Below are 15,541 nucleotides of genomic sequence, written 5' to 3'. Positions count from 1 at the left end.
AAATAATTCATAAATGCCTTCCTCCTTTCGTACCTGTTGTCAAAATGTCATGTTGTTCGCTCTTTTGGAGCTCAGGACTTTAAGCAGCTCTGAACCATCCGAATACAGTCATAAATGGTGGCCTATAATCTTCACCCGAACCTGTTGGATTTGTTGTAAATGTATGTGTATGATTTCCTCCTGATTCAGTTGGTCGAAAAGTCTTTTATGCTGAATTGTTATAAGATGGAGATAAAACATCATAGCCAGCTTTATAGTCTGAGTTGTATAATGGGTGGTCTCTTAATGAGTGGCTATGGTCGCCAGAAAAGTTTGTCGTTCCGGTATGAGTGTGCGCAGGTAAGTTTGCTTCAGTAATTTTCTTCGAACCTCCTGTTTGCTTTGAAGAGTTAGCACAGTATAAGAATTTGTCTACAATCTGCTGCCACGTACCAAAACCCAGAACTGTTGCGGGATTTGTTGAGTTCATTGATGTATATAAAGAACCAATGGGGTAAATCATCTCAAGAATTGTATTTAATCCATTATGAATATTGAATTTATTATATAATATTGAAACTGGGTAAGAAATTAAAATTGGTCTTGTTATCAATATTAACGTATTATTTTTGAAAATTGCTTTTCTAACATCTTGAAATTTTGTGATTTCAGACCAGTTTCTTCCATCACTACTGATATTTACTAAATCACCACATCCAAAAGCAATGAAATACCCATCAATATAAAATAAATTAGTAAATCTATAATTTCGAGTAAGTTTTGGAGTGAATGAATAAACCAATTCCCAATTTGATAAATCCTGTGATAAATAAATATGTCTGTTATAACTTACAGGATATGAATAGACCATTCCACCCGAAACGAGAACATAAACATTTGATCCATAACATAAAGCTTCAATCTCTCCATCAGCTTGAAAAATTTGTTCAAATTGACCTTGTGGTATTGAAGATGATCTATAAATTTTATCATTTTGTAGGATAAAATACATGTTGTTAATGTAATACCACTTACTTGTATAATCAATTTTCAAATCTGATGACATCATACTAAACATATAATAATTTATCCCATCCTCACTAATGAAAATTTGATTGACTTCATAAATTAGTACCCATTTATTATTAACGCATCTAATAGGATTATTTGGATATTTAAATTTAGCATCTTGATTTAAATTACATTTGAACCATTGGATACAATCGAATGAATAACAAGGGCAAAAATCATCTCCAACCGTTATCATTCCCATAAATTTACCGTTATTATATTCAACATATAAAATTCTTGGATTAATGATTGGCTTTCGTGTATCAGGATTCCAAACAGATGGAGTAAATGATTCATAGTTTTTAAAATCATTTGTTTTAAAATAATAAAGCACTCCAGCTGTATAAAATAAATACATGGTCACTCCATCGAAACATATCCATTCAAAAGAATCTATATCAAAGGTTTTATCTGATGATTTCATAAAATTTAAAAATGGTGTAGTAAAATAGACCTCTGATTGTTTTATTTCTTCATTAACAAATGATATATCAGCTTTCTTTGCTAACTCAGTATTAATGAATGAAATAACTTTTTCCTTATCTGCTTTCTTCTCTAACTCATCGTTAACATAAGTTTTATCTGCTTTAAGGTCTAAACATTTTGAAACCCATTCTGTATCAGCTTTAACTTTAAAAGTCTCCAATGTCCATTCATGATACCATTCAACCTTTTCTTTAATTTCATTATCTTTTTCATCAACATAAACCAAATTTGCCTTCTTCTCTAACTCATCGTTAACATAAGTTTTATCTGCTTTAAGGTCTAAACATTTTGAAACCCATTCTGTATCAGCTTTAACTTTAAAAGTCTCCAATGTCCATTCATGATACCATTCAACCTTTTCTTTAATTTCATTATCTTTTTCATCAACATAAACCAAATTTGCCTTCTTCTCTAACTCATCGTTAACATAAGTTTTATCTGCTTTAAGGTCTAAACATCCTGAAACCCATTCTGTGTCAGCTTTAACTTTAAAAGTCTCCAATGTCCATTCATGATACCATTCAACCTTTTCTTTAATTTCATTATCTTTTTCATCAACATAAACCAAATTTGCCTTCTTCTCTAACTCATCGTTAACATAAGTTTTATCTGCTTTAAGGTCTAAACATTTTGAAACCCATTCTGTATCAGCTTTAACTTTAAAAGTCTCCAATGTCCATTCATGATACCATTCAACCTTTTCTTTAATTTCATTATCTTTTTCATCAACATAAACCAAATTTGCCTTCTTCTCTAACTCATCGTTAACATAAGTTTTATCTGCTTTAAGGTCTAAACATTTTGAAACCCATTCTGTATCAGCTTTAACTTTAAAAGTCTCCAATGTCCATTCATGATACCATTCAACCTTTTCTTTAATTTCATTATCTTTTTCATCAACATAAACCAAATTTGCCTTCTTCTCTAACTCATCGTTAACATAAGTTTTATCTGCTTTAAGGTCTAAACATCCTGAAACCCATTCTGTATCAGCTTTAACTTTAAAAGTCTCCAATGTCCATTCATGATACCATTCAACCTTTTCTTTAATTTCATTATCTTTTTCATCAACATAAACCAAATTTGCCTTCTTATTTAATTCAGTATTAACGTATTCCTTATCTGCTTTCTTCATTAACTCACTATCCACATATTCCTTATCCACCTTCTTCATTATGTCATTTAGGAAACCTTCTATGAATTCCTCATTTAAATTAAATCTTCCAATCTTCAAAACTTTAGGAAATGCATTTAATGCGTAATATCTCTGTTCTTCTGGTGGAATTGATGTTATATCATCCGTTATTCCTTTAATTTTTGAATTCATAAATAAAATTTCTTTTATATTTGATATCACTGCACCACCTTTGCAAACGAATTCGAAATGGTCATTTTTCAATACTATCTCCAAATCTCCATATTTCAACCTTTGCGTTTGTTCTGCCGTCTTTGAATTATATGCATATATGGCGTATGTAATGGTCTGAAGGACCTGGGCGCTTTGCGCCTTAAGTTGCTGTTGTTTAATCATTTATTACGATTTAAAAATAAATATTTAATCCGTTATCTCATCAGCTATTTTCTCTATTTGAAATTGCCATAATATTTCATTCATAAATTCTAAATCACAATCAAATAGGTCAGTTATTCTAAATTTAATATTTGATAAATCTTTTGAATGAAGAATAAATGAATTCCCGGATAATTGAAACGGATATGATAAAGAAAATGTGTTTAAGTTGATGGATAAAATGTTTTGTATTGATGGGTAAGAGTTAGGGTCTAATGTTTGATGTGAAAATCTCATTGGGGTATTAACTTTATCACATTTGATTAAAATGAAATTGGAACCAGTGTCAGAATACAAAACATCCCCAACATCTTTTTCAAAATTTAATATCCCCAACAATGAACGAAGATGAGGAGTACAAAATTTAATTTTCAGCGGAAATTTAATAAGGTTATTTATTTCATCAAGTTCAAAAAGTTTATCAGGTTTTGATTTAAAATTTTCTTCATACCATACGATAAATGATTCATTTAAATAACTTAAAATCATGTTAATATCCCATTTCGCTATCACATTATTTATATACATATCATACGTTTTTTCAAGGTCATCTTTAATAAATGATATATAATCTGAAGGGTCTAAAAGAATGGGATTAAATTTACCACTCACAGAAACGAGAGTAACATTATAAATTCCGCTAACTGTTAAATTTAATTCACAGTTATTATTCGAAATAATATTGATAATTGACATTTTTTATTACGATTAAAAATATGGTAAAGCGTTATTTTCCAGTGATAAATAAAACTAGAATAAGATTACCTCAAGAATTCATAAATTCAACGAATAAGAAATTCATTCATGTTATAAATTTTAGTGTTTTCAGAAAATATGAGTCAGTGTCATATTCATCAACAGGTTATATTTCACTTCATTCAAATTTAGTTCAATCAAACCCATATAATGACCATTTCATAAGATTTTCAGATGGTATTAAAAATGTAATTGATAGATTAAAATATGAACAGATTGACAATATCGAATTTTTGGAATTTTGGTTTAAATATCCCGATGGAAAAAAGATTGAAGTTAAAGATAAAGCTGATACTATAACAAAAACAATTACAATGACCGATCCGGATAGTGGGGAACAAAAAGAAATAAAACAAACGATAGAAACTGGTGAAAGGTCAATTATTATTGATTATGATTCAAAGGATTATTATTCGATAATGTTAATGCTTGAATATTAAATAGCCTTAACAAAGAATTTTTCAAGTGATATTTTATATTCATCAACTATTTTATTATAAATATCATTATATGTTAAATGAAGTTCAGTTGTTGTTCCGTTCTTTGATATCTTAATTGTGCTAATATCCTTTATAGGATTTATTTTTGCAACTGTTCCGCAGCATGAAACCTCATCATCTATGAAAAATTGAATCTTAACGTCTGAATCTTGAACATCACAAAGAATGGCGATAATGTGAATTAATGATTCATAAGGTAAAATAATTAAACCGGATTGGTCAATTAAATTTATTATTGAATCATAATTATTAATTATTATATCACGGTAAATTTTCATTAATTCAGAATTAATGTCTATTTTATATGGGTTCTCGATGTTTGATGAAAGAGGCGGGGGTATGTTGGATAAGTGGGAATTTCAACAGGTTCTTTACCGGGTTCAGATAAAATGATTGGGTCTCCATTCTCATGGTTTTCTTCATTCTCCTCATTCTTCGGTAAGTCACGAGTTAATAAATTTGGTTGAGTTGCTGACCTTGTTAATTCAGGGCTAACATTAACTTTAACATTTTGAATAATTCGTGATTTATCATCATTTACGTTATAACCAACCGTAATCTCTGCTTTTGCGTTAGTGTTCTTTTGACTAGTGAAACGTCTTCTCATTTATAATCGAATAAAAAAATATATTTAAACTTTTATTTTGCTGGAAGTTTTGAATCTATTATTCCCTGTATTTGTTCTTGAAGTTGATTTTTAGCTGGTTCATTGTAATTAATAGACCTAATATATTCATTAATTGCATTCTTATAATCATCTGATTTCTCAAATTTTCTTTTATCTGATTCCTTAACTAAATCATAAGTTAAACCTCGTTGCTGATATAATGGTTTCTTAATTAAATCTTTGAATGCTTGAGATAAAGCACCTGATGCAATTCTTGCTACTATAATTGGTTGGAATTGATGTTTAAGTTCATCTTTAACATTTGCGAAAACTGGATCGAATAAAGCAACTTTAAAGAATTTCTTAGCTGAAATTTCAGGTCTAATATTTGCATATTGACCATCAAACTGGTTAGAATATCGTGGTAATCCATCCGGTCCCTCTTCAATAGCATTTAATTCTTCATTGAAATAAGAATATGGATTATAACGGTATGAATTAATTGGACCATTTTCACCTTCTCCAATGTATTGTTTAACAGCTTTTCCATTTTCATCAAATTGCATAGGATAACGTTCATTATATGCTTTACGTTTAGGATAATCAGTTATAGTTAATTTGTAACCATTTATGACTTTAATATTACCTTGACCATCAGTAACGAAAACTTCATTTATACCATCAGGTTTTCCATTTGGACCCGTAATGTCTGCTTCGTGTGCTTCCCAATTTGGACCTTGACGTTTGGCATATGCTTGAGCTTCTGGTAATGTTAAAACGTTTCTCATTTGTTTAACATCTTTTTGAAGACCAGCAACAATATGAACTAATTCTTTCATTCCATCAGGAACTTTCATAGTTCTATTATATGCACCCTTTTTGTTTGTTCCTTGTTTTAATGGAACCTGTAGAAGATTTGCTATTTCTGTCATGTTTAATTATAAATAAAAAATAAAAATTAATTATAAAAAGTTAATCAAATTTAACACTTCCTTTATTTAAATCAACTATTATTTTTCCATGTTCACCTAATTGCTGATATTGTGTGTAAAGTTCATTAATGCTCATTGGTAAATTCACTTGATAAAGCATAACGTTCAACTGTTGACGACTAAACCCACTGAAAATGAAAAGTGTTGATAGATTTGATTTAATGTTTGTGCTTAATGCTTTGAAGTATTGAACAGCCATGAAGAATGAACACTGAATGTGTCGACATTGAGTTAATAACTGATTAAAATATGATTTCTCATTTGTTATTAGTTTTGATTTCACTGCATCATCTAGAAAAATGAGTGAATGCAAAAATTCTCTATCAAAATTTGAAATAGAAAGTGTTTCAAATAATTCATCCCGTTGTTTATCAATAATTTTATCCTCTAATCCTTGCTTCTTGATTGTATTATATAATTCTTTATACATTAAAAAGTTTTTTAAATAATCTTCTGCTTCTTCTTGTGATAAATAAATAATTGGAATTTTGATTAAATGCTTTAAAGATTCAAATGTATCATCTGAAGGTGAACCTGAACGGTTGATATAAATTAACACATGTGAATAGGGGGAAGTGTTAGCAATAATGATAATTTGTTTTAATATCGTTAATGTTTTACCTTTATTTTGTTTACCAATTGCTGCAGTGATTGAATTTAAGTAACATTCAGAATATGGAATTTTCATTAATTTTTCCTTAGATAGAGCATTTCTATTATCACTCAATGCTTCATTAATCATATCATCTATGTATGTATTATATACTCCTGCTAATTCTTCATAAGGAGTGTATGAATTTAAATCCATTTAATCAAAAATAAATTTATAATTTTAAACATTTCTATTCATCAATATTTCATCATATGAACTTCTATACTGTGGTGGTGTACCTGTTGGATGATATTTCAAACCTTCATCCGGTGTCCATGTCCAATATGTAGTCCTAGTAAACCAAACCTGAGGAGGATTTGTCACCTTTGAACAGTAAGTGTCATTTTCACCCTGAATGATTGGATAAGCTTTCACTTGTACTGTAACTTGTGAGTTGAAAGTTTCTAATCCATCAAAGAATATACCCGCTCCATCACGTTGAACTGGAATAGTGCATAAGAATGAAGTTTGGTCTTTCCATGTTCTAGCTAATGGCGTGCCATCATCTGCATTCAGTGGTCTAGTTAATGAGTCCTCGTATTCTTCTGTGCATTCATTCACTCCATCTAAATCAGAAGCTTGAAGCATACGTGTAAAGAATATGTCGCCCACTGTGGTCATCGCTTGATCGGGGAAGTTTCTGGAATCTATAGTGACCTGAAGACCTCGAAGCATTGGATTTTCTAAAACTGTTCTTTGCATTGCATTCTTCGGAAATGCTAACACAACATCTGTAACATTATGAAGAGCGTATGAGAAATCTGAGCTAATACCTTCAGGAGTGATGCAACCTCCATTTAGTGAACGAACGTCAATATGTTGAGCTGGAATCATGAATGGATCTTCCTTACTGAATAAACGTGGTATTGCTTTAACTGATTCTTCAATTAAACCGTATCCTGGTGTAATGCATTTATCCTCTAAAACTTCCATCTTTGTGCATGAAATAATAACGTCATCAACTGTTGCGTCAGCAGATGTAGCGGCTAAGCTTGTAATTAATTTGGCAGGAAGTCCGATTTGTTGGAATTTGCGATCATATTTATAAACATGATTCATAATCTTTTCATAATTTTCATCAGTTATCTTTTCATAAACGTAATTTTGTAAATCAGCAACTCTTAACGGGTCAACCTGACAAAATACTAAAGTATCCCTGAAAACATAATATTTAAGAATGATATCACCAAATGATTTAGGATAATCATCGAACGCCTGAAATGCTAACAAATCATTTACCGGAATAATCATATCAAAAGTGACATCAACTTCTTCATTTGCTTTCTTGAAAACTTCTGAAGGGTCAATATATTTACCACATACTGAGTTATCATATTTTTGAACATTATTATATAACGAATGAACAAACTTTTTAACTTTCCTTTCTGATTTTGGTTTATATGTTGCAAATGCGAAAGATTCACGGGCGCAATCCATCTGAAGATAACCGGCATCACCTCTTTCGGTTTCTACTTCTAATTGTTTAAAGCTTTGATTTGATGATTTGTAACCAACGAATAAACGCATGCATTTAAAAGCGGCATCACATGTGAAAGCTTTATTTGAAACTAGAGTTGCTTTAACTTTGCGTTTAATATATGTGTCACCTAATTGGTTCACATCATGAGCCGGATTTGTAATTCTTAAATGAGTTTGTTTATCATCAAAATATGGAGCATCAGAGTCATAGCATGAACTTTCAAGTTCTCTATAATATCTTCTACCGTCATTCTTTGCGAATATTTCATTTATCTTTTCGAATGAATGAAACACATTTCCATTAATCGGTTTAGTGTTTGGCACCAAATAGTTAGTCGTCATTTATTAATAAATAAAAAATCAAAATTAAAAGATGAAAATGAATTTTTAATTTTAATGAAATAATCAACTATGGCTGCAGGTATATTTAAGAAACTGTGGGATAAAGTAAAAAGAGGAGCGAGTAAAGTTTGGGAAACATTGAAGAAGGGGGCAAATTGGATATTTAAGAATAAAGAAGCAATTAGTGACGTTGCTGAATCAATAACACCAAAAGCTGCCCCAATAAGAGAAGTTTTAAATAAAGGAGAAAAAGTTTATCAAAGACTACAACCGATACTAAGATAAAAATAATATTTATTTATTTTTCCACTATCTACCTCCTATTTTATTAAGTATTCCTTCAGCAATTCCACCAACTGCGTTACCTGCTTGTGCTCCCATCGCCGGATTACCTGCTTTAGTACCTAATACTCCACCTATGATAGTTCCTGCCGTTTTCGCTACTGGTGCCAAAAAGTTTGCAACGGGTTTAATAATCTTTTTATAAACCCAACCCGCAGCTTTCTTAATTCCATCCCATAATTTTTTAAAGAATCCTGCCGCCATTTCTGATTTAATATTAATTAAAAAAATATATTTCATCGCTTATATTCTAATTTTTATTTAATGATAAATGAAACCGATTTTAAAAATAAATGAAACAGAGGAGGAAGAAATAAATGAAAGTGAAAATGTTCAACAAAAAATAAACGTTGTTAAACCAATTACTGAAATAAAAATTTTTTCATCTGTTGAAGAATTTAATGACTATTATGCTAATAATAAAAAATTATTTGAAGAATTGACAACATGTAAATTGAATAAAATTTTTAAAGTTGATGGATTCAAAATTTCAAAAATAAAAGGAGTGGTTAGTTTGAAATCTATTCCTCAATCAAGAATCACCTCATTAATGAAAATAGATGATTTAACAAAAAGAATAGAAGAGATTGAAGAAAGAATGAATCAAATAATTGATTTCATAAATTCAAATAATCATTAGTTTCTTAAAGTTCTATGTTGAACTCATCAAATTCTTCTTCATCATTACCATTACCTTTAGCGAGTTTATTTACTCTTTTAACTTTATCTTTTGATAGTCTTGCGTTTAATTTTTTCTGAAGTTTTTCGTTACCAAGTTCTAAAATTTTACATGGATGATATTTAAACCCGTTAAATTCTTTTTCCTCAGTTTTAATCATTAATCTACAAAGAACTTTAGTGAGGTGGTTTTGTTGTTTAAACCATTTATCCTTAATATTTGTTATAAATTCAATATCCGGAATTGATTCCCAAATTTTTGAATTTTCGATTAATTTACCATCAAATGCAAAAGCAATAGGTTTAATATTAAACTTACCTTTATAAAATAAACTTTGTACGCAATCATCAAAATAAACGTCTACTTGTTTAACCCGGGTGAGAATTGGTGAAAGTTTATCCATTAATTGATTCACAGTCACGAATTTTGATTCACTCATTTCTTACGAATTAAAAAAATAAATTATTCAAAAATGTAAGACATGAATTTTTAAAGTTTATTTTTTATTCATGAAAATAATTATTTCTAATTTCTTTTACTCTCTCGTATATACTAGATTTAAAGAATTCAGAACATTTCCCATAATCGCCTAAATGTTTTCTTATCCCTAACGTGTGCCAGTTATTATATGAAACTGAATAAACTTTATCTTTATCTTTACACCTTTCATCACTTCCAATATATTTATATTTCAATTTTGATTTAGCATTTTCATATTCATTAGCGTTTAATAATTCACAGTCTTCCTTTTTAAATTGATGTTTAAGATATTCAGGATTTAATACTCTACGTTTATATGCTCCTAACTTAGTTCTAAAGGTTTTTCTACAAAATTTAGGAATTCCATCCTCTTTAATGTCATCAATGATTTCCATTTCATTATTTTCAATTTCTTCTTCTCGTTTATGAGGTCTTTGATTATGACTCCATTGATTCCATGAAATTAAATATTCTTTATCATTATATTTATACCTCATTAGCTTATTTTGGCTTTCATATTCATTTAATAATTCACAATCTTCATTTTTAAATTGATATTTAACCCATTCAGGATTTAAACAATGTTTAATTAATCGCGGAATATCTGACATCATCTATATATAGCTTCTTTTATAAAAGATAAAAAAATAAATTATTTTAAAATTAATGTTAATTTTTTTAATGATTTATAAATAAATATATTTTAATGCATCGTCTATATATAGATGTAACAAAAAAAGTCACTAAACCCGTCCGCATATACTACTTGAATTGTTAAAAAGAATATCCACGAATTAGTCAAAGCACTTTAGTAATCGAAAAAATAAACTTTAATTCATATGAAATTTATTATCCAAAGATGCGTCATATTCTCAATTCACTAAATCAAGCGGTTTAATTCAATTCAATCAGCAAATTCAATTCTACTGTGAGTTTTAAAAATTCTTATTGTAATGATAATTCGAGCATAAATAAATAATCAGCATTATAACCTGCAATAATTTACCATTTTAATTCACAAATGTCAAACCAATTTTGATTGAATGCGTAATCGCCTATTTTAGATTTGCATTTATTAATTCACACTATAGCATGTTTAATATCCTTAAGTTTTATGACTTTTTTATTGCTTCAGCCAACGACGATTATTGTTTCGATTAATCAATGAATATATTATTATTACATATTTTATTTATAAATGAATAATTTATCCATGGAATTAGTGACTTTTTTCCAAATGCAAAATCTCAAAAATGCTATTCATTACGTAATTTTCATATATTTAACAATTAATCGTTATAAAAATACTGTTTCTCAATTCTAATTCGAAATATATTCATTCTGATAAGTAATTCCTGGGTCTTACACCTCCGAAAAGATGGGTAATGTCAAATTGTCAAATCATTTTTTGATGTTTTCTTTCTTTGTTCTTTCTCGTTCTGCTCTTTATCAATGCAAATCTCCATTAAATCACCCACCAGTAGTTCCTAATGGTACATTAAAAACCATGTTTCTCTTTACAAGACACGGATTAAATTCTCCAGAAGCCAATATCTTTCCTAAAAAAGATGATGGATTCTGGCTTTGTGATGCACACGAAGCAAGATCACCTAATATGCGTGTCTCTACAGTAAATAATACTTACCGTCGTTACAGACAAACTATATTCCATGCACAATCTCCGTTCCCTCCAAACTGTGGTGCAACACAACTACTTGTTGAAGGAATGAATGATCAGCATGAACTTGGCGAATATTACAGAAATTACTTAGTAAATGAACTTAATTTGCTTTCGGAATTCTATGAACCATCACAGGTAGAGTTCAGATCCGGCCAAAAAGCATACTCTGTTAAATCAGCCCAAGCTTTCATTGATGCTTTATATCCACCCGAAATTCCAGGAGAAATGGTCGATATCATGGTTGGAACAGGAAAACAAGACGTAATATTCAACGATCCAAATAATTGCAATGATATTCAGAAGTATTTCTATTCTTGGATTGCAACAACAGAATTTTCCGAAAGATTTAACACTACGAAAGAAATTTTAGCTCCACTTCTCAATTACATCAAAATTCAGATGGATGAAATGCTTTTTTACTCATTAAACGAGATGATGATGTCTTATTATTGTTCCGACAACAAATTACCATCAGTTGTTACAGATGAAGTCCTCGACACGCTCTACAACAATACTCAGTACACGTTAGAGAACTTGTTCAACAAAAATCTATTTACAGCCGGTCCAGCTTGGAAAGAAATGTTCAAACACATTGATGGACAAACAGAGAAGAAGTTCTTCTTGTACAGCAGTAACATGCCAACAATAACATCCATAATTGCTTCTATTACAGGAGTTACTTACGTTCCTCCTTACAATTCTCACCTTTCCATCGAAGTTTGGACTGTAAATGGAAAAGATTACATCAGAGCTGTTTACAACGGAGAAGTTCTTAAAAACCAACTTGCTGATGGACAGGAATTGATCGAAATTTCTAAAATGAAGGAAGGTGTTTCACCGCTCTTCAAGTACTGCACAACAGAGATAGATGTTTTATCTGATATCAAGTATTATAACAGAGTTTTACTTTAATAAAAAGGTACTGTGTTTTTTTGTTAAAATAATTCTTTTTCTTTATCTTTCTTCAAGTAATTTCGTAATAGAGATTAGTTTGTTTTCAATCGTTGTTGTTGCTGTGAGATTAAAAACAGAAATTAAAAAGATATATCTAAAATAACTTATATATTTTAATAAAAACGATGCAAATTGGTCCCCAACTACAATTATATTGGTTGTTATCCTATAGCAGCAATAATAAAGTTTCAAATACATTATGGATCCAAGACAGCATCATCCTTTATAAAAATATAAAAATATGAGAGGAATTCATAATTTAACTTTTTAAAAATTATTATTTCAATGTTTTGAAGATCATATGAAACGAAATTTTCGTAAATTGACACAAGTCAGATCCAAATTTGCAATGTTGAATGAAATAGAATGATTATATGTTTCTTATTCGAGTATTAAGTCAATTTCATATGAATATTTTTCATTTTTAACAATTCTACTTAATTAGATTTTCAATCAAAACGTCACAAACTTCAATGGGTATGTTGTAAATGAATTCAATGATAGCAAGTGGGTGAAAATATTTCACCACCATGTAGGGCCTTTATTCCCTACTGACAAAGTTCTTCTTCAAAGGCAAGTTGCATTTATAAATGAAACTGACAAATTTAGTGTCTTAGGTTATCTTAATGACAATTTCCTAATTAATGGTGTTTTTAACTTCTTATTTCACTTCCCTGATGATTATCCAGAAGATTATTATTACTTTAATCAAAGCACCAATCCTCTTATAACATTAGCTGTCGCCAATTTTTCATCACGCCTTGTAATCAAAAAATGTGAATTTATTCAGAAACCAAATTTTTATTTAACAGGATTGGGCATTACGACTGCAAGTGATACCTATCTAGATGGAAATATTCATTCTGGGAATTACTGGTATTCAGTTGGTGCAAATCAATATTATCAATCTAAAATAGGTCAAATTCCGGGGCCACCTTGCTTTGATGAAATGCTAGGTGTTTCTACAACCGATCTATGGATGAGAATACGAAAATTTGAGGATATTAGATTCTTTAATAATTTTTGTCGATTCACAATTCGAAATTGTGATTTTTCATCTTCTATTTTGTATACTCTTCCACTTTTTTATATTCAAATTCTTTATAAAAGTTGATCTTCATTATATCTTAGCTAAGAAAAGTTATTTGGTTATGAGATTGGATAAATTTGAGGTATTTAATCATAAAAAGTTTATATTTAACGTGTGGGAAGTCCCCAGATTGTCAAATAAAAAAAAATCTAATATTTACTCAATAAGCTTACAGATATAAAGATTTTATATAAGCTTTACATTTGTAAACTTGTTTGGTAAGTTTTCTGTGCATTTTTTGAAATCAATTCTAATTGTGAATAAATTTTCCAAATAATGCATTCTATTATATGTGAATTCCTTGCGCATTAGATTGAATGATAATATCCTGCAAAAACTGTCCTCTAAAAATCTAATTTTGAATACAAAAAAAAAAATTAAGTGGAATAAATCTAAATCTTTATTGTGCATCGAGCATTTTCAAAATGCTAGAAGCAGTAATTGATAATTCTTCATCAGATGAATCAAAATATGAGTGAATTTGGTCATAAACAGTTTCATCTGAAAGTAATTGATGAAATCGTTTCTTTCCGCATGTAGATTCTTTATTAAGAACATTCTCTAGTGCAGCAAGCATGATTTTGACATATTTTACTGAATTTTCTGTCAAATAATCCGAAAGTGTTTCGAAAACGTCATCAGTCACAACCTTCTCGATGTAGTCAAGATCTTTGTAGTAAACAATCCATGAAATACATAAGCAACAAGACATTGACACTTTAATACTTCCATTTAGAACTAAATCAACGAAATTGTCAACAAAACCATCAATATTAAGTATGTTTTCGCATATATCTTGGTGACTCATCATGTTTGAAACAACATCAAATAATAAATTTGAAAAATCTTGGTTATTACGAGAGAAATCAATTGAAAAGTTGATGAAATCTAATTTAAGCAAAAGAGATGATATCTGTGGCCATGATGACATCTCAATTAAAAGATCAAGAATTGAAGATTTTTCTTTGTCATTTCCATTGGTAATAACTGATAAAATAAACGTCATTTTATTTGTATCGATGCCAAGACACTCGATAAAGTCGGCTTCAACGAAAAATCGCTTTAATAATTGAATAATAAGAGGAGTTGTTTCTTTGACTTTATCAATTGTAGAATTAAACGAATATTCAAGACTAGGATATAATGTTCGGTAGTATTTACTGATATATGATGGCTCAAGTAAAATTATCTGATAATAAGTCTCAATACTGAGTATATATTTCTGTATTTCCCAGTCGAATGGTTGTTGTGGCTTTTTCATGAGAATTAAAAGTAAATTCATGAATTTTGGATGAGAAATGATTTGATCAACGTATTCTGGGAATGAAATAGAAATTAACTTAGCAATTGTCAAAATAGATATTGTCTGTAGTTGTTTTCCGGTGGTCACGTAGTATTCTATCCATGATGGATTCTGTATAAAAAAATTTAATAAGCCATTTTCTATTAATGATGGAAAATATAGAGATTGGTCATATATCAATGATCCAATTACATCTGATATAATGTTGATATGCTCGTAATCCTTGTCGTATGAGAATAAAGCTTTAATAAAATCACTTTCAAGGACAACTTGAACACGATCTTTAGGGAAATGCATCAAATATCGCCTATTAGAATGTAGCTGATTTAATAATTCATCAGTAACTTTTCCTTCGTTTGTTTCTAAAATAAATTGAGATAAAACGACTTCATATCTATAAATTTCATCAGGATCGGGCAGACCAGTATCTTTGTTTCCAAGAGTTTGGCGATCAGCCTGTCTGAAAATTGAATTTGATGAAGAAATCAAAATTAAATTTTGCGAAAAGTGACAAATAGCTAAATTAATACTCAATTCATAGCAGTTAATTCTTAAGCAAAATGCCTGTAAGAAACTAT

The 15,541-nt window shown here is 29.5% G+C and overlaps 9 protein-coding genes and 1 pseudogene across 10 annotated transcripts, besides 2 other annotated features; 2 read left to right on the top strand and 8 right to left on the bottom strand.

Annotated features, from left to right (window-relative positions):
* Positions 1-7,369: part of a mobile genetic element that runs on past the window's edge.
* On the bottom strand, positions 206-1,048 carry TVAGG3_0273510 (keratin-associated protein family; the record flags this gene model as incomplete). Its single annotated transcript, XM_001579793.1, has 1 exon — positions 206-1,048. One exon carries the CDS (start codon positions 1,046-1,048, stop codon positions 206-208), a length of 843 nt encoding a protein of 280 aa, XP_001579843.1.
* Positions 1,359-3,067, bottom strand: TVAGG3_0273500 (uncharacterized protein; the record flags this gene model as incomplete). The annotated part of the gene is made up of 1 exon (XM_051228660.1): positions 1,359-3,067. A coding segment is annotated over one exon (1,709 nt), but the record flags the coding sequence as incomplete, so codon positions are not given.
* Positions 4,299-4,969, bottom strand: TVAGG3_0273490 (annotated as a pseudogene). Its single transcript has one exon. A coding segment is annotated over exon 1 (671 nt).
* Positions 5,087-5,535, bottom strand: TVAGG3_0273480 (uncharacterized protein; the record flags this gene model as incomplete). The annotated part of the gene is made up of 1 exon (XM_051228659.1): positions 5,087-5,535. A coding segment is annotated over one exon (449 nt), but the record flags the coding sequence as incomplete, so codon positions are not given.
* On the bottom strand, positions 6,253-6,769 carry TVAGG3_0273470 (uncharacterized protein; the record flags this gene model as incomplete). The annotated part of the gene is made up of 1 exon (XM_051228658.1): positions 6,253-6,769. A coding segment is annotated over one exon (517 nt), but the record flags the coding sequence as incomplete, so codon positions are not given.
* TVAGG3_0273460 (uncharacterized protein) lies at positions 6,794-7,201 on the bottom strand (the record flags this gene model as incomplete). The annotated part of the gene is made up of 1 exon (XM_051228657.1): positions 6,794-7,201. One exon carries the CDS (start codon positions 7,199-7,201, stop codon positions 6,794-6,796), a length of 408 nt encoding a protein of 135 aa, XP_051098387.1.
* Positions 7,370-7,524: 155 nt separating the features above from the next.
* Positions 7,525-8,434, bottom strand: TVAGG3_0273440 (uncharacterized protein; the record flags this gene model as incomplete). Its single annotated transcript, XM_051228656.1, has 1 exon — positions 7,525-8,434. A coding segment is annotated over one exon (910 nt), but the record flags the coding sequence as incomplete, so codon positions are not given.
* Positions 8,435-8,503: 69 nt separating this feature from the next.
* Positions 8,504-8,719, top strand: TVAGG3_0273430 (uncharacterized protein; the record flags this gene model as incomplete). Its single annotated transcript, XM_001308492.2, has 1 exon — positions 8,504-8,719. The coding sequence occupies one exon, from the start codon at positions 8,504-8,506 to the stop codon at positions 8,717-8,719; it is 216 nt and encodes a 71-aa protein (XP_001308493.2).
* Positions 8,720-10,884: 2,165 nt separating this feature from the next.
* Positions 10,885-12,818, top strand: TVAGG3_0273420 (histidine acid phosphatase; the record flags this gene model as incomplete). Its single annotated transcript, XM_001579794.1, has 1 exon — positions 11,347-12,528. The coding sequence occupies one exon, from the start codon at positions 11,347-11,349 to the stop codon at positions 12,526-12,528; it is 1,182 nt and encodes a 393-aa protein (XP_001579844.1).
* Positions 12,819-13,800: 982 nt separating this feature from the next.
* Positions 13,801-13,882: a mobile genetic element.
* Positions 13,883-14,060: 178 nt separating this feature from the next.
* Positions 14,061-15,260, bottom strand: TVAGG3_0273400 (armadillo (ARM) repeat-containing protein family; the record flags this gene model as incomplete). The annotated part of the gene is made up of 1 exon (XM_001579795.1): positions 14,061-15,260. One exon carries the CDS (start codon positions 15,258-15,260, stop codon positions 14,061-14,063), a length of 1,200 nt encoding a protein of 399 aa, XP_001579845.1.
* Positions 15,261-15,541: the final 281 nt, after the last annotated feature.

This window comes from Trichomonas vaginalis, chromosome V (assembly GCF_026262505.1).
Source record: "Trichomonas vaginalis G3 chromosome V, whole genome shotgun sequence".
Lineage (NCBI taxonomy): Eukaryota > Parabasalia > Trichomonadida > Trichomonadidae > Trichomonas > Trichomonas vaginalis.
This window is presented reverse-complemented; position numbering and strand designations above follow the sequence as displayed.